This window comes from Panicum virgatum, chromosome 7K (genome assembly GCF_016808335.1).
Source record: "Panicum virgatum strain AP13 chromosome 7K, P.virgatum_v5, whole genome shotgun sequence".
NCBI classification, from domain to species: Eukaryota; Viridiplantae; Streptophyta; class Magnoliopsida; order Poales; family Poaceae; genus Panicum; species Panicum virgatum.
In genome coordinates, this window is record NC_053142.1 from 26,601,997 (window position 1) to 26,617,875 (window position 15,879).

At 51.1% G+C, this 15,879-nt stretch overlaps 2 protein-coding genes across 11 annotated transcripts; one reads left to right on the plus strand and one right to left on the minus strand.

Annotated features, from left to right (window-relative positions):
- Positions 1–636: 636 nt before the first annotated feature.
- LOC120640669 (formin-like protein 6) lies at positions 637–4,473 on the minus strand. Of its 8 annotated transcripts, none has more exons than XR_005661949.1 (5): positions 3,993–4,473; positions 1,924–3,736; positions 1,736–1,836; positions 1,238–1,563; positions 637–1,156 (listed from the first exon to the last, which is right to left on the minus strand). XR_005661949.1 is itself a non-coding variant. In XM_039916573.1 (3 exons), exons 1-3 carry the CDS (start codon positions 4,424–4,426, stop codon positions 3,221–3,223), a joined length of 651 nt encoding a protein of 216 aa, XP_039772507.1. In that variant the 5' UTR covers positions 4,427–4,473; the 3' UTR covers positions 2,091–3,220. The 8 variants fall into 8 exon arrangements, 1 of the variants encoding a protein (XP_039772507.1); XR_005661954.1 differs by lacking the exon at positions 637–1,156 and having other exon boundaries at positions 1,356–1,563; positions 1,924–2,257; positions 3,637–3,736; XR_005661952.1 differs by lacking the exon at positions 637–1,156 and having other exon boundaries at positions 1,356–1,563; positions 1,924–2,275; positions 3,637–3,736.
- A 242-nt stretch (positions 4,474–4,715) lies between these two features.
- Positions 4,716–14,617, plus strand: LOC120640671 (protein DETOXIFICATION 16-like). Of its 3 annotated transcripts, XM_039916575.1 has the most exons (10): positions 4,716–4,885; positions 10,759–10,839; positions 11,966–12,237; positions 12,339–12,883; positions 12,965–13,051; positions 13,125–13,181; positions 13,278–13,516; positions 13,710–13,820; positions 13,931–14,017; positions 14,122–14,617. In XM_039916575.1, exons 3-10 carry the CDS (start codon positions 11,989–11,991, stop codon positions 14,214–14,216), a joined length of 1,470 nt encoding a protein of 489 aa, XP_039772509.1. In that variant the 5' UTR covers positions 4,716–4,885; positions 10,759–10,839; positions 11,966–11,988; the 3' UTR covers positions 14,217–14,617. The 3 variants fall into 3 exon arrangements, with proteins under 3 accessions (XP_039772509.1, XP_039772508.1, XP_039772510.1); XM_039916574.1 differs by lacking the exon at positions 10,759–10,839; XM_039916576.1 differs by lacking the exon at positions 10,759–10,839 and having other exon boundaries at positions 4,718–4,885; positions 13,710–13,828; positions 14,122–14,575.
- The last annotated feature ends 1,262 nt before the right edge of the window (positions 14,618–15,879 follow it).

Below are 15,879 nucleotides of genomic sequence, written 5' to 3' on the forward strand. Positions count from 1 at the left end.
GGAGCTCGTCGACGAGCGTGGCGACGGCGCGGCGGCGCTGCAACAGCAGTAGCCACGGGCAGCAGGAGGCCGAACCGTTCGCGTCGACAACGAGCAGAGCAGAGGAGCTTGCCTCGGTCACCATGAGAGGAGGAGAGCAGAGCAGAGCCGCCCCCTGAGTGCCGCCGCCGCACTCCGCATGCCAACTAGCGGCTTAGCCATGGCGGGGCCGAAGAAAGGTCTGGGCGCAGCGGCCCGCCTCAAGCCGAGCCCAACTCCGCCCAGTGCTGCTGCTCCCGAAACCCCACGCCCCGCCTAACTCCACTCGGTGCCGCCGCCGGCGATGAGGGTGAGCGCGGGTATGGAGACAAGCGGGGCGTGCGAGCGGAGGAGGCGGAAGAGCGCCGAGAGCGCGCGGGCGTGGGCGAGCGTGAGCGCTGCAGCTCGGAGCGGGGCAGAGGCGGCGCGGGGAGCGCGCACAACGGCACGAGGGGATAGAGACCGGGAGCAGACTGAGAGAGATGAGCCGTGAGGTAGACGAACGGCTTCTGTGACGGAATGCTATTTTCAGATGACGCCGCACACATTCGATGGTATTTTACGGGGCCGGTGTCTTTTAGTGGTATTTTCCGGAACTCGCTTTCTTTCAGTGCTATGAGACCAATTTTCGACTATTATTATACGGGCAACAAAATGAGTGAATAAGCTGTACACAGAGATTGGCAACAAAATGAGTGAATAAGCTGAATAAAGACACTACTTCCTCACTCCACAAACATCTGGACACTGCTTCCTGGGCTGCACTGCACGCCGCTCTTTCACCCGGCCGCTCAACTACGGCGGCTGCGACCCGCTCGCCAACGCTGGCGCCGCGCAGCACAACGCGCCCTGCTCCGGGCTCGCCGGGCTCGACCCGGCCAACTGCACGTCCACACCTTCCTCCTCGACCTCAATGCGCCCTTCGCCGCTCTCGTTGACGTGCCGGCACCAGGGAGGTTCGCCGAGCCTGCGCCGTGCTGCGAGACCCTCGCCGCCGCCGGCTACTGCAGCCAGTAGGACGATGACAGCAAGAATCCGTACACCCTGTGCGATGACCCCGCCAAGCACTTCTACTGAGACGTACTGGTTTAGAGTTCATGAACTCTCGTGGTTATATGGAATAGAAATGGTGCATCTTCTGTGAACATAGATGTAGAGGATGAGTCTAGTATGCAGACTTACGAAAAAAACGCGGCCGGGAGGGGTGAACAGACCCCACCGTTTTTCATTAAGAGGAAGCAACACGGCTTCACCCGGCCGCGAAAAAACCCCCCGAACCCTGGCCCATGCCCGATAGGGCAAGCCTTGCGGCGAGCACAGCGAGGGAGATTTTTTTTCCCACAAGCGGAAATTCGTCACAGTTGGAATTCGAACTCGCGACCTTATGAGGGCGACCATACCTCAACTCCTCTAGCCAACTGACTCGAGGAGCTTTGGTTATGCAGACTTACGAGAACATCAGGATCCCATGCTGAGCCAAGCATGCCCATCGGAGGACCTAGAAAGCTCTCACAAACCTCGCGTGTACGAGATTCATCTGCCTCTCTGCATATAATGAAGAAAAAACATGAAAGAGATTTCATTAAAACCTAAAGTGTCAACAAATAATTTTCATCAGACAGAAATTCACATATTTTTTCAATCAATTCAATGGATAAAGCTGAGGCTCACAAAAGCAATTCTACAAGTTCAGAATAATCCGGTATAGACGACTGACCTTGCCAAAAACCGTATGTAGGACAGTAGGCATTGTTGGTACTCCTGTGGTGATTACAAAGCTAAAGAAGCCGCCAGCTGGGTCTCCAAATGGGCACGTGTCTGTTGATTCCCACATCAGTTGGTTTAGAGCAAACTGATACGTTTCAAGTGGTCATAATACTGAAGCAATCAAAGGTGCACGCTGACCTGCTCCAAATAGGCTTTCTAGCCATGAACTTGCCTATATCAATCTGCAACTTGCCTAGCTCTCCATCTTGGGGTAACTAAATGAGCTAGCAAAATTTAATCAGCATGAAGCACCTTGAGAAGGCAGAGGAATTCGAGTGATTAAAGATATCTTTTTCCCTGAACTCTTGGATTTTGTAACCACTAAGATGGTGTTGCTTTGCTATGTTGGTCTCCAGAAATTGGGAGGGGCAAGATTTAGCATGACTTATTGCACCACCCTTTGATTTTTCACCAAGGTTACATTTTGTGAGAGCATTTTGTTCCATGACTGAAGATTCACATTGTCCATCAGCTGTTGGTTGAGCCGTAGCTAGCATAAGAATACAAGAAAGCAAAACAAAAAATTAGAAAATAGGAGAACAAAAGATATTATCCAGTCTGAGCCTAAGGATCCTGAACATAAAAGTTCTTCTTGAATTTAGAATTTATATAGCCTACTAATTTTACTCGATAAAGTGACTGCTCAATAGTCAATACCCATATAACATAACACTCAATCTATTTTATTTAACATTTTAGCAGTAGATTTTACCCTTGCTCCCCTTTTCTCCGGGCAAACAATAAAGTTGGAAAAGGTACTTTTAATTCTGATGAAACAAATTTTGGAAATCAACTTGAGCTCGAGAACATTGAAAAAAAGAGCCTCATCTTTGAACCATTGACCTCCAACTTTTGTTAAAGCATAAGGCGCTACAATAGCAAAAAAGGCTAACAATTGCAAGTTAATTTATCGATCAACATAGAATGCTAGAAAGAATATATATCCATGTATATGTTAGAACCACCTATAGAGTGGCGGAGCGTGACGTTAAACCAAGGGGGGGCCATTTGGCAAAGCCATGATTAGTTCAATCAAGTTCCGCATCTAGCAAGCCTAATGCATCAATAACTCTTGAGAAGAAACAAAAAAATCACACATAACAAACGGATAAGGACCTGCAGCGGTCCAGGGAGTGCAAGAGCTGTGAGCACAGGCTTTGCGGTTGTAGCATCTCTCGAGCACAGTGGTGCATGGAGGCTAGCTGAGCATGTAGATTGGTTGGTGGTAGTGTCACGACAAGGCAAGCACACGAAGGTGTGTCGGCATCAATGCATTAGAGCATGTCCAATAATAGAGCCCGTTATTGTCTCTTAAGTTTATAAGAGACACCTATAAAATGACTCATATAATAAATTGTCTTTCACTTTGTCTCTTTCCGTGGGTCCATGATCATTTTCTCTGTCTTTCTCTTTCCACTTCATTTACTCTCGCTGCCTAGGAGCGTGTGAAGAGGCGGCTCTTAAACAAGAGCCTCTGCTCCAACTTTTTGCTTTTCTCTCTGTGCCACATAAGCAAACAAAGAGCTATAAGACGCTTGTTGTACTTGCTCTTAGGCGAGCGACAGCGAGCCGCTGCAATCGGATGGATGTTTAGAAGACATGCAGGCATGCAAATTTAGATGTTTGCTGGGTGCATTTGTCCTGGCGAAGGGGGGGCAGGAGCCCCGTATGGTCCTCACGAGGCTCCGCCACTGCTATAGGCTCGGCCAACTCAGGCTACCTTATATTTGCAGTACTGTACTGTTGCTAAACTATATCGGGAAAAGAAATTCTGTGCACAAAGTGAGAACTGGAATACCCCATTGGCAGCTTTGGAGTTTGGATGGAACAAGAATGAGAGCGCAGATATACCACAGTGCCCTGCCTATGTAGCCACTCTCTTCCTGGTTTGTCATCACTCACGTCAGAACCATTTTCTTCCTTTTGGGAGCTGGCCCCCTCAAAATACTCTCTGCAGAAGTGTGCAAAGAAGAAAAATATAACAACTCATTTGGAGTCTGTAATGTATTCATCAATCAGAAACATGAATATAGGAGGAAATCCTGATGCCCTTTTTTTACCATTGTAGAAGGGGGTTTTCTTTATCAACTTTCAAGCATACAGGTTACCAAGAACTCAGTATAGATTCCAACTATCCAAACCAAATAAAAATCCTCCAACAAACTAATGCAAATTTGTGCATCAGGAAACCAGCTGAAACTTTACACCTAGAAACAGAACGAACAGAAGGAGGAGGGATATTCAGTCCTTCGAGGCATGCCTGCGCAGATGTGGGTGGTGCAGCGCCAGGGTCTTCACGAAGGACAGACTCCAAATGAGGGCCAGATCTGGTGACGCACGCTGGGATGCGCCGGCGCATGGGGATGGCGGCCGATGCTACAGATGCAGAAGAGTGGGGAAGTGGTAGTCGCACCGGATGGCAGAGGGTGGATGCGGTCGATGCGGAAGGGTTTGCGGGAGACGACGATGACCCGGGCAGGGCGGGCGAGCTTGAGTGCGCGCGGCCTGACGGGTGGAGCGCGGGGGGCCTCAAGAAGTGACACCGCTCCCATCGCGGCGGCGGCAGAGGAGACGGGGGGACGCGGCGGCGCACCTGGGCGAGGCCCAGCACGGGAGGAAGGGGAGGAAACAGGGTCCTCATCGGCGGGGTGAGCGGAGGGCGAAGGCGATGGGTGCCGCGACGTTAGCGGCGGCACTCCAACATATGATAATTTATAAACATAATAATGCTGCAACTTAAAAAAAACTATAATCTTGCATGACTGACATAAAAAGTGCCAAAACTTTATAGACCATGATGATAATAATCTCGATAGATTGTGCCCGTGTGAACAATGTTTGCACTCGAGTACTCCGCGGTAGGGTACTGCCGTGTTGCAATTGCTAGGAGTATTGCCGTCGCTCGTCGGAATATCAAAAGGCAAGCCGCCGCCTCGAGCCCAGCGTCTTTCGGAGACCACCCGTTTCCACCGTAGCGGCTTTGCCCTGTTCGCCTTGTCCGAGGAGAAGGCCTCCTCTGCCTCGGCGGGCCGCCGTCCCAGCCGCAGCGGCGCGCTCTCCATGGCGTCCTAATCAGCGACAACGCCGCCACGAGCCTGCGGTACGGTTCTTGCCTTATCTCTTCCTTCATCAATTCCAATTCCGTCCGCGGTTGGGGGAGATGCGCTTACCGTCGCACCGTAGTAGTTTCCAGCCATTGGCCATCTCTAATTGGAAGCACATCTTAATTCCTAGGAGCCATTGCTTTGGCCGTAAAGGGACGGATATTGTGGAACTCAGATCTTTTTTCACTCAACTCCAGTGCGTTCAGGTTCCTTTTGCAGTTCATGACGAATGCTGCTTAGTCCTCGATTCATTCGTTGATGGAACCGGATCTTGTGTGGATGCCCTTTTTAGTGATATGCGGTGTACTATGTGAGATTCGTTAGAGCATATTTTCAGAAAACAAATGGCTCTCAGGACTCGAGGTGTCAGACTCTGAACTTGTCCTTGTTAGTCGCCGGACGGCAGCGAGCGCCGGCGAGCAGAACACGAAGGGCGGCGAGCAAGAACACGTGAACAAACTCAACGCGAACACGGTGGGTTTTGGTGCTGCCTGAAAGCGCAGCTTTTCTAATCTTCTATTCTCCTTTTTATTGGAAAGCAAAACAGAGCAGCGCCGATCATAGCGCGCACGTCGCGGAATAGCAGCGCGTCCATCCCCACGCTCCGCAACGGCGTCCATGTCTGCATGCCCAGGTTCGTGGCCGAGCGAGTCTCATGCCATGACCTCCTACGCGCGCGGCGTCCACAACCCGGAGCTCGCGCGCATGCAAAACTGAAACGAAAAACAGATATGCAGTGCAAGCTTATCTACAAATGTCACACAGGGAATATCTAACAAATCTCCTCCTAGTCCCTGTGTGCAAGCTGTACATTACGAACCCCTATTCTGGAACGCAAGTCACAGAAGCATTCACGTCCCAGAGCTTTGGTTAAGATGTCTGCCAGTTGCTCTGAAGTCCCGATGGACTGAATTTGCACCCTGTTCTCCTCAACGCATTCACGAATGAAGTGATATCTTACATCGATGTGTTTGCTGCGGTCGTGGAAGACTGGGTTTCTACTGAGCGCGATGGCGGACTGATTGTCGATCTTCAGGTTGATGGCGCCGGCCTCCTCGCCTCTGAGTTCTGCAAGTAACCGCGCCAGCCAAATTCCCTGGCAGGCAGCTGTCGTCCCAGCAATGTATTCTGCCTCGCATGAGGACAGTGCGACGATCTTCTGCTTCTGAGACTGCCAGGTGATGATGTTGTTGCCCAGGAAGAAGAGGACCCCTGTTGTGCTCTTGCGTGTGTCAACGTCACCGGCCAAATCACTGTCACTGTAACCGACGAGTTGAGCCTCGTTCTTCCTTTTGTAATGGCAGCCGTAGTGCAAGGTGCCGGCGACATACCGGAGCACCCTCTTCACGGCTCCCAGATGCTCGGTGGTGGGGTTCTCCATGAACCGGCTGATGTAGCCCACCGAGTACGCCAGGTCCGGCCTCGAGTTCACCAGATAGCGAAGCGAGCCCACAATGCTTCTGTAAAATGTTGCATCTACAGCTGGGGCTGAGCTCAACTTACTGAGTTTGAGGCGCGGCTCCATTGGTGTGCAGCTCGACTTGCATCCACTCAAGTCAGCTGCCTCCAGAATCTTGGCGGCGTATGCACTCTGGCACACGGTGATCCCCTCCTCCGACTGAGTGACCTCCAAACCGAGGTAGTAGTGGAGGAGTCCCAAGTCGCTCATCCTGAATGTGGACTTCATCTCCGCCTTGAATGTGTCGATGTCGACTTGGTGGCCGCCCGTGATCACAAGATCATCGACGTAGACACCCACGACTAGGCGGCGTGCGCCCGCGCCGCGAAGGTAGACAGCATGCTCGGAGGTGCTCCTCTGGAACCCGAGTTGGATTAGGGACTCGTCGAGTTTGGAGTACTAGGCGCGTGGGGCTTGCCGGAGTCCGTACAGGGCCTTGACCAGGTGCAACACCTTGTGCTCTTGACCCCGGATGATGAAACCGGGTGGCTGCTCGACGTACACCTCCTCCTGAAGCACTCCGTTCAGGAACGCCGACTTCACGTCCATATGGTGGACGGCCCATCCTTGACAGGCGGCGTGCGCGAGCAGGAGCCGAACTGATTCCAGACGCGCGACAGGGGCAAAAACCTCGTCAAAGTCGATGCCTTGCCGCTGTACGTAGCCCTTTGCGACGAGGCGGGCCTTGTGCTTGGTGACGATGCCGGCGGCGTCCTTCTTAGCCTTGAACACCCACTTGAGGCCAATTGGCCTGGTACCCGCCGGCGGCTCAACCAGTCTCCATGTGCCGCTGGCCTCGATGGAGGTCATCTCGTCGAGCATGGCGTGGCGCCAGCAGTCGTGGCGCATTGCTTCTTCGAAGGAGGCTGGCTCGGCGTCGCTTGCCAGCAGCAGGCGCTCCTCCAGATCACGGTGGGCGAGCTCGGGCATCTCAGCTTCCCCGAGCACGTTGTCGATGCGGCGGAAGCGGAGAGGAGCGTCGTCGTCGTGATCAGCGTCGAGATAGTCCTCCATCCCGGCTCCTGGTGGAGATGCGAACTCCACTTGAGGATGTGCCAAGGAGCCGGGTGCTGGTGGAGTGTTGTGGGTTGCCGGTGAACCAGCCATGGGCGCCCCCGAAATTGAGGACGCGGCTGCGCCTGATGGACCTGGGGACGCCGCGCCCGATGGAGCCGGGGACCCCGAGCTTGACGCAGGGGAGACCTCCGTAGTCGTTCTGGAGGTGATGATCACGGAGGGGTCCTGCTGGTCCAGCTCCTCGATGATGAAGTCGTTCGGCTCAGCGGGATCCGCTGCAGACCATGCCCACGCCGCTGCTTCGTCGAAGACGATGTCGCGGCTGATGTGGACACGTCGCGTCGAAGGGTCATAAACCCGGTAGGCCTTGGACCCCGGCTCGTAGCCGACGAACACCATGCGGCGGCTGCGGTCGTCGAGTTTCTTCTGGTGCGGCGTGTTCACCTTCGTGTGGGCGATGCAGCCAAACGTCCTCAGGTGCTGGATTGACGGCGTGTGCCCGTTCCAAAGCTCGTAGGGGGTGCGCCCGCCGATCGCCTTGCAGGAGGATCTGTTCAGGAGGTAGACCGCCGTCGACACCGCCTCCCCCCAGAACACACCAGGGAGAGACTTGGCCTTCATCATGCTTCTGGCCGTGCTCACCACGGTTTGGTTGCGGCGCTCGACGGTGCCGTTCTGTTGAGGAGTGTACGGCACCGTGAGCTGCCTGCGAATGCCGAGTTGGGCGCAGTAGTTGACGAAGTCGGAGGCGGCGAACTCTCCGCCACGGTCAGTGCGGAGCATCAGCAACTTCTTGCCGCTCTTGCGTTCCGCCGCAGCCTGGATGTTCTTGATGGCGGTGGCCGCGGCGTCTTTGGATGGCAGCAGGGAGAGCCACATGAAGCGTGAGTAGTCATCGACAAGCAAGAGGAAGTACTTGTTACCACTCGGGGTTGCCGGAGTGATGGGACCGCAAATGTCTCCATGGAGGAGCTGGAGCGGCTCCGTGGAACGCCAGAGCGCCTTCTGAGGGAAGGGCGTCCTCCTCTGTTTGCCGGCGAGACAGGCGTCGCAGACTTGCTGCACCTGGTCAATAACGGGCAGCCCGCGGACCAGCTCCTCGCGCCCCATCTTGCGCAGCGCGGCGAAGTGGATGTGGCCGAACCGCTGGTGCCACCTCCAGGCGTCGTCGTCCATGCGCGCCGCGAGGCACACCGGGCGCGCGATGGTGACGTCGAGGTTGTATAGCCGGCCTGGACACCGAGGGATCTTGGCGAGTAGGCGCCGGTCTTCATCTCGCACCCGCATCACGCCGTCCTCCACCAGCACCTGGTACCCGCCTTCGTCGAGTTGCCCGACGGAGATGATGTTGGCGGTGAGGCGAGGGAGGAAGTAGACGTTCCCGAGCGCCCGGTGCTCGCCATTCTTGCAGTGGAAGAGCACCGTGCCGGTGCCCTCGATGCGGGCGACGGAGCCATCCCCAAATCGCACGGCGCCGGTGACGCCGGTGTCGAGGTCGGCGAACGCGGCGCGGGACCCGGACATGTGGTTGGACGCACCGGTGTCCAGGATCCAGCGCGTTGGGTCTCGATCCGCCGCATCGTCGAGCTCGGGGTGGACCTTCTTCTCCAGGATATGGAGCTCAGGGAGCGCCGCAGGTGAAGGCGGCGGCGACTCGGCAAAGTGCGGCGGCTGCGGCGGAGGTGAGACGTCCTCTTCCTGGGCCACATCGATGGCAAGCATCAGAGTGGCCTCCTCTTCTTGGGCCACATGGGCCTGTTGGGCTGGCTCCTCCTTCTTCTTGCTGGGGCAGTCGCGGGCCCAGTGGCCCTTCTTGCCACACCGCGGACAGGGATCGTCCGGCGGCGGGCGCGCAGAGGTGCGGCCGCCGGAGCCGCGTCCGCGGCCTCGGCCGCGGCCCCTTCCTCGTCCGCCGGAGCCAGAACCACCATAGCCAGGCTCCGACGCCTTCTTCTTGTATTTCTCCACCCACTGCTCCTCAGTGAGCAGCAGTTTGCCGCTCGCGGTGTGCGCCGGAGCGGGCTCGACGTCGTCAGCGGCTTTGAGGCGGCCAGTGACCTCCTCGATGGAGAGCTGAGAAATGTCAAGCAGGGTTTCGATGGAGATGACCAGTTGCTTATACCGTGGGCGAGCGACGCGCAGGTACTTGGCCACCACTTTCTCGTCAGGCTCCGGGTCGCCCAACGTCGCCAGGCGCTGCACGATGCCGGTCAAACGCAAGGCGAAGTCCTCGATGAGTTCACCGTCGCGGAGGGCGATGGACTCGTACTCGGTGCGGAGGTTCTGTGCCGTTGCCTTCTGCACACGGTCGTCGCCGATGCGGAGAGTCTTGATGGCCTCCCAGGCTTCCTTGGCGGACTGCTTGGCCACCAGGATCGGGATCATCTCCGCCGGAACTCCGCTGCAAATCGCGTCGAGCGCGCTGCGGTCGTCGTCGTAGTCGGCGTCGGCGAACTTGACGGCGTCCCACAGGTGGCGCGCTTGCATCTTCAGCTGCATGCGAAGCGACCACTCATGGTAGTTCGTCTTCGTCAATTGCGGCCAGCTGCCGGAGCTCCCACCATCTCGGATGATGCGCTCGATGACGACTTCCCGCGGACGGCGTGCATCCCGGGTGCGCGAGCGACGTGCGTCGCGCGTGTGCGATCGGCGCGGTGGAGAACGGCTTGAGGAGGGCGTGCGCTGCGGCGTCTTGTCTTTCGGCGAGCGTGGCGGGGTCTTGCTGCTCCCCGACGTGCCGACCTTGATCGGCGGCGGCGTCTGGCCACGACGCGGTGGCGTCCGACCACGGCGCGGCGGCGATGTCATTGCGGCGCAAGTCCCTTCTTACGGCTCTGATACCACTTGTTAGTCGCCGGACGGCGGCGAGCGCCGGCGAGCAGAACACGAAGGGCGGCGAGCAAGAACACGTGAACAAACTCAACGCGAACACGGTGGGTTTTGGTGCTGCCTGAAAGCGCAGCTTTTCTGATCTTCTATTCTCCTTTTTATTGGAAAGCAAAACAGAGCAGCGCCGATCATAGCGCGCATGTCGCGGAATAGCAGCGCGTCCATCCCCACGCTCCGCAACGGCGTCCATGTCTGCATGCCCAGGTTCGTGGCCGAGCGAGTCTCATGCCATGACCTCCTACGCGCGCGGCGTCCACAACCCGGAGCTCGCGCGCATGCAAAACTGAAACGAAAAACAGATATGCAGTGCAAACTTATCTACAAATGTCACACAGGGAATATCTAACAGTCCTGACGTGCAGTGTGTAGGAAGCATGTGATTGATTTCGATATGTTAGTCTCTTGGAACATATATTTTTACATGTTTTTGTACTTACGTTCTGGACTTCTGACCAATAGTGCATATCTCATTGCTTATTAAATATTTGAATTGATCTACTGCAGTGAAAATGACATTCTTGTCCTGATTTGAGAGTGTACTGATTGGATTCGCTTTCTGTGAGATATTTTGGACCTGCTTGCCAAGTTAGTTCGTTTCTTTCATTTGGATTTCCTCAGTGTACTTGACTTCAATATTTCTCACGGGTCGCAATCTTTGTCTCCTTGCCTTTTTCAGAGCAGAGTCATGCTTTATCATAATATGTTTACATGCATCTTGTTCAGAGGAACGGTGTGAAGTTTCTTTCTTCATTTTGTCAAGTTGGGAATAGTAATACTGAATTTGCTCTATTCTTTTAGTTTTATCATATTATAAGAGAATCTTATCTATGTCTGGTAGAAGTTGAGTTCAGACTTGAGAGGAAACACAGTTCTTTGCTGTGTTTGTAAAAGAAAGAAGTGTTCTTAAGAACTCTTTCCACTTAATTCAGTTTGATCGTGTTTTCTTTACCTAATCAAATGACCCCTCAAAATATTCTTCAAGGGCGCTGGGTCAAACATGGGGATGATAGAATAAGAACAAACATGAAGCTTGGATGTATGCACTTGGAAACAGAGTAACCAGAGTCTACACCAACTAACAGTGTGCATTAGTTTAAACAGTCTAAACTTTTTTTTTGAAAAGTTAAACAGTCTAAAATCTGGGGTGTTAGTTCAAAGAGTCTAAACGTCTACCCCTTTTGGCCCAATGAATAAAAGCCCCCTTTTAACCATAAAAAGTACAAAAAAAATTATTAATTTATTACCTAAGTTTATATTCTTTACATGTGTATGCCTGTACCTTTCATCATTTGGTTAGTAGTGCAAAAGAAAATGGCATCTGCATGCTAATTGAGCATGTGTTCTTTGTGTTTAGCTGTCGCATTCGCTCTTCTCCATTAGGTTGGATATTATCTCACATGCTAACTTGAGTGCCAAGTTACCTCCATTAACATCCAACGTGTTTCCTAAATTCCATTGACTGCCAAATTCCAAATCTTTTTTATCAGGATTGATTGTATTGATTCTTTAACATTTTTTTATCTTTTCTGTTCCAATGTTTGACAGTCGAGATCAATCATTTGTTATGTTCTGTTCTGCTTGTTTGCCAATGTCAAACTTGGCTGCCAAGCCTTCCTTTCCTTGTTTCCTCAGGGCTTATAGACCTCCAACTTTACAGCCTTTATAAGATTGAGCACATTGACTGATACATTTTATCACATACCTTGTTCAGAAGCAGAGCCTAAGGTTTCGTGTATGATGCCAAGCATGGATGAAGCCCTTCTTGGCAATGGTGTTCAGAAGACCGGAGGGGTGGGAGAGAACCTGGTGCTGCCTGAGGTCAGAAAGCAGCTGCACCTTGCTGGGCCACTCATTGCCGCATGGATCCTGCAGAACATCGTCCAGATGATATCTGTCATGTTTGTTGGTCACCTCGGTGAGCTTGCACTCTCCTGTGCCTCCATCGCCACCTCTTTTGCAGGTGTTACTGGCTTCAGCTTATTGGTATGTTATATAAATTCAAAGCCTTTCTCATATGCTTGACCTCCTGAATGATTATAAGGAGTTCAATAGCAGAGTGTATTTTTTTTGTTTGATCATTTCAGTCTGGCATGGCAAGCAGCTTGGACACACTGTGTGGGCAAGCCTTTGGGGCAAAGCAGTACTATCTTCTCGGTATCTACAAGCAGAGGGCCATCCTTGTTCTCACTCTGGTGAGCCTTGTGGTTGCTGTTATCTGGTCGTACACTGGCCAGATCCTTCTAGTCTTTGGTCAGGACCCAGAGATTGCAGCTGGAGCAGGGAGCTACATCCGATGGATGATTCCAGCGCTGTTCGTGTACGGGCCACTGCAGTGCCATGTCCGATTCCTACAGACGCAGAACATAGTCCTTCCAGTGATGCTGAGCTCTGGTGTTACAGCGCTTAGCCATCTGCTAGTGTGCTGGCTGCTGGTGTACAAGATTGGTCTGGGAAACAAGGGTGCTGCCTTGGCCAATGCCATTTCGTACCTGACCAACGTCTCCATCCTGGCAATCTACGTCAGGTTTGCACCAGTCTGTAAGAACACCTGGAGAGGGTTCTCGAAGGAGGCTTTTCATGACATCCCCAGCTTCTTGAGGCTTGGTGTTCCATCTGCACTGATGGTTTGGTCAGTTTTTGAATCCCTCTATTGCAGATAGATTTTTTCTATTTATTATCTCTAATTTAATTGAATACCACATGCACACAGCTTGGAGTGGTGGTCATTTGAGCTCCTGGTGCTTCTTTCTGGACTCCTCCCAAACCCAAAGCTTGAGACATCGGTTTTGTCGATTTCGTAAGTTAACTTTTCATGGCACATTTCAAATGTTGCTTGCCCTTTCTTGATTCTAACGCTTCAATTTCTGCAGCTTAAACACAGGCTCTTTAGCGTTTATGATCCCTTTTGGGCTTAGTGCAGTCATAAGGTCAGATTGAACAAATCACTCCCAAACCTTACCATGCCATGTTGATCAACTGATTCTTGTGCCACTGATACGTTTCCTTCCCCCCCCCCCCTATAGCACCCGTGTTTCAAATGAGCTTGGTGCTGGACGACCCCAAGCTGCCCATCTGGCTACCCGTGTGGTCATGGTGCTGGCTATCGTGGTTGGCATATTAATTGGACTGGCTATGATTTTGGTGCGCAATTTATGGGGATATGCATACAGTACGGAGGAGGAAGTGGTGAAATACATCTCCAAAATGATGCCGATACTGGCTCTGTCATTCTTGTTTGATTGCGTGCAGTGTGTTCTTTCAGGTAAACATAGATCGACGGTCCTTTAAAATAACCAAAGTTTGCAAATTCAGTGAACCTACTGATATTATTTGTTGATCTGTTCTTATATTATGAATGCATTTATCTACATGTATATTATGAATGCATTTGTTGCTTTTGGAACATTAACACTTAGAGAATGACTAACAATTAGGGATTCTTGATATTTTCCCAGGTGTTGCTAGGGGTTGTGGGTGGCAAAAGATTGGTGCTTGTGTTAATCTTGGTGCGTACTACCTTATTGGAATTCCAGCAGCCTTCTGTTTCGCCTTCGTTTACCATCTAGGTGGAATGGTATTTTCCTATCCGAAGTACCCTTACCATAAGTTCTATTTCAACTTTTATTACAATGTTGGGATGAAGAATCCTTTCTAAATCAAGGGTTTGATTGTCTAGGGACTTTGGCTAGGAATAATCTGCGCACTCGTCGTCCAGATGCTATTGCTTCTCACAATTACTTTGTGCAGCAACTGGGAGCAAGAAGTAAGCAAATCAACAAAACTTCATGCATGCCCAGATACTGTTGATTTAGTCGGTTTCACTGTGTTTGCTCATTCCATGGCCTCGGTCTTTTGTGGTTTCTGCAGGCTTTGAAGGCAAAGGACAGAATTTTCAGTTCATCCCTACCAGTAGACATGACGACATGACACGCACAAGCCACACGATTTTTGTTTTGAAGTAAAAGCCACACGATTTTGTTGGAGGCTATGGCCAACGAACTTTGACAAGGAACTCTTTCAAGACTTGCTCCCTCGAGCAGGGACTACTTTTCTCCACGGCATCATAATGATACTATGTTCTAGGAAACATCAGCGGAAAATTGATTCAAGTCAAATTTGCTGATAGGGGTACCACAATATATCAATGATAGAATTGTTTTGTAATTTCTGGATTAAATATTATTTAAAAGTTAAAAGATTCTGGATTATGACCTCATTAGTAAGCATAGTACTTGGTGTTCGGGAAGTCAAATGTTGTTCGATGGGTCCATGCTAACCATCCGAAACATCTGTTCTGATTCAAAATTAATTTTGATTCCAACTCTGTGTATTAATATGAAAGTGAAAGTGATTCAGGGCATTACCACACTGACTGTTGTCTTTCCACTGCTAGTCTTTTTCAATCAAAATACAAGAGCATATGGATACAATCCTAGAACAGGCATCGATCAAACCTCTTCATAGAAGAGGCATAAGTCTAAAATTATTAGATCGCATATAAAATTTAAAATTTAAAATATATAATGCGTAATCTAAACGGTCATGGGTAAATAAACAATATTGTAGAAGCAAAACAGATGGAGTTGTACAATAAACAAGGGGTATGGAAAGAGGGTATACAATTAATCATCCGCCCTTGGATTATGTAATCACACTTTTGCAAATCCCTTCTCCCACTCTCCATGTGCCCTCCCCTTGGATGTTGATCCAATAGCCCAAATTGAAGTTTGCATAGTTTCTATGAATAGGTTGGTTTGCATCTAATATGTTCTCTACTAACTAATGTAATGTATAGGGAAGGAGGGTCAAAAGGCGAACGAGCAACACCTACGGTATTGGCACGCCGTGGAATGAGCACTACATTCCATCGGTCTTGGGCTCTTGGCACGCCTTTTGCTCAAAATCGGATTTCAGTCAAAAGCCGAGTGACCAAAACCATGTCATTATGATGCTGTGGAGAAAAATAGTCCCTGCCTCGGCGAGCAAGTCTTTAAGAGCAAAACCAAGTCATGGTCCATTAAAAAATTCAGAAATTTCAATAAACCTTAAAAGGCTCACGTGCGCATTAGAAAGGGGTGCAGACCTTAACCTACTTTTCTATTAGAGAAGTGAGATCACCGAAATAAATTTATTATCTTCACTCATTCAAACTATATGACGAGCGAACTGAGCATAGCTCATCTGGCAAGGTTTCTTGTTGTGGAACCTGCTCACCAGGATTTGAGTCCTCGACTCGGCACTGGTGCTTGTTTGGTAGGCGGCATGCTCGTCGATAGCGAGGTGCTAGTGGCGACTTCGTCAATTTTGAGGATCTTCCGACTCCGTCAATCTTAACAATCTGCCGACTCAGTCTCTCGGCACTTGGGATGGAGATCTACTCTCATATTAAGTGTGCGTGCGTTTGTGATCGTCTGCATATGTACTGTGTTCTGCAAAAAAACTATGTGATGAAGAAGAAGAAAAACACACAACATGCGCGGGTTCTTTTGTAGTTCTACTTTTTTATAACTTGGGATATAAATCTGCGAGATATAAAAATCTAATCGGTTTAAATTGCGATCACGACGTGAGACTGTGCGGCTCCTCTATGTATATACACGGCCCACCGACCTCTACCAAAATATA

Excerpts from the sequence above, each read along its gene's own strand:
- LOC120640669 (XM_039916573.1), bottom strand. The coding sequence starts at position 4,426 with ATGAGGACCCTGTTTCCTCCCCTTCCTCCCGTGCTGGGCCTCGCCCAG. Across the intron at positions 3,737-3,992 it reads TCTGTTCGTTCTGTTTCTAG|AGAGTATTTTGAGGGGGCCA; the intron begins GTGTAAAGTTTC and ends ACACTTCTGCAG. Across the intron at positions 3,285-3,583 it reads ACTCCAAAGCTGCCAATGGG|AGAGAAAAGCAAAAAGTTGG; the intron begins GTATTCCAGTTC and ends TATGTGGCACAG.
- LOC120640671 (XM_039916575.1), top strand. The coding sequence starts at position 11,989 with ATGATGCCAAGCATGGATGAAGCCCTTCTTGGCAATGGTGTTCAGAAG. Across the intron at positions 13,517-13,709 it reads CGTGCAGTGTGTTCTTTCAG|GTGTTGCTAGGGGTTGTGGG; the intron begins GTAAACATAGAT and ends ATATTTTCCCAG. Across the intron at positions 14,018-14,121 it reads GCAGCAACTGGGAGCAAGAA|GCTTTGAAGGCAAAGGACAG; the intron begins GTAAGCAAATCA and ends TGGTTTCTGCAG.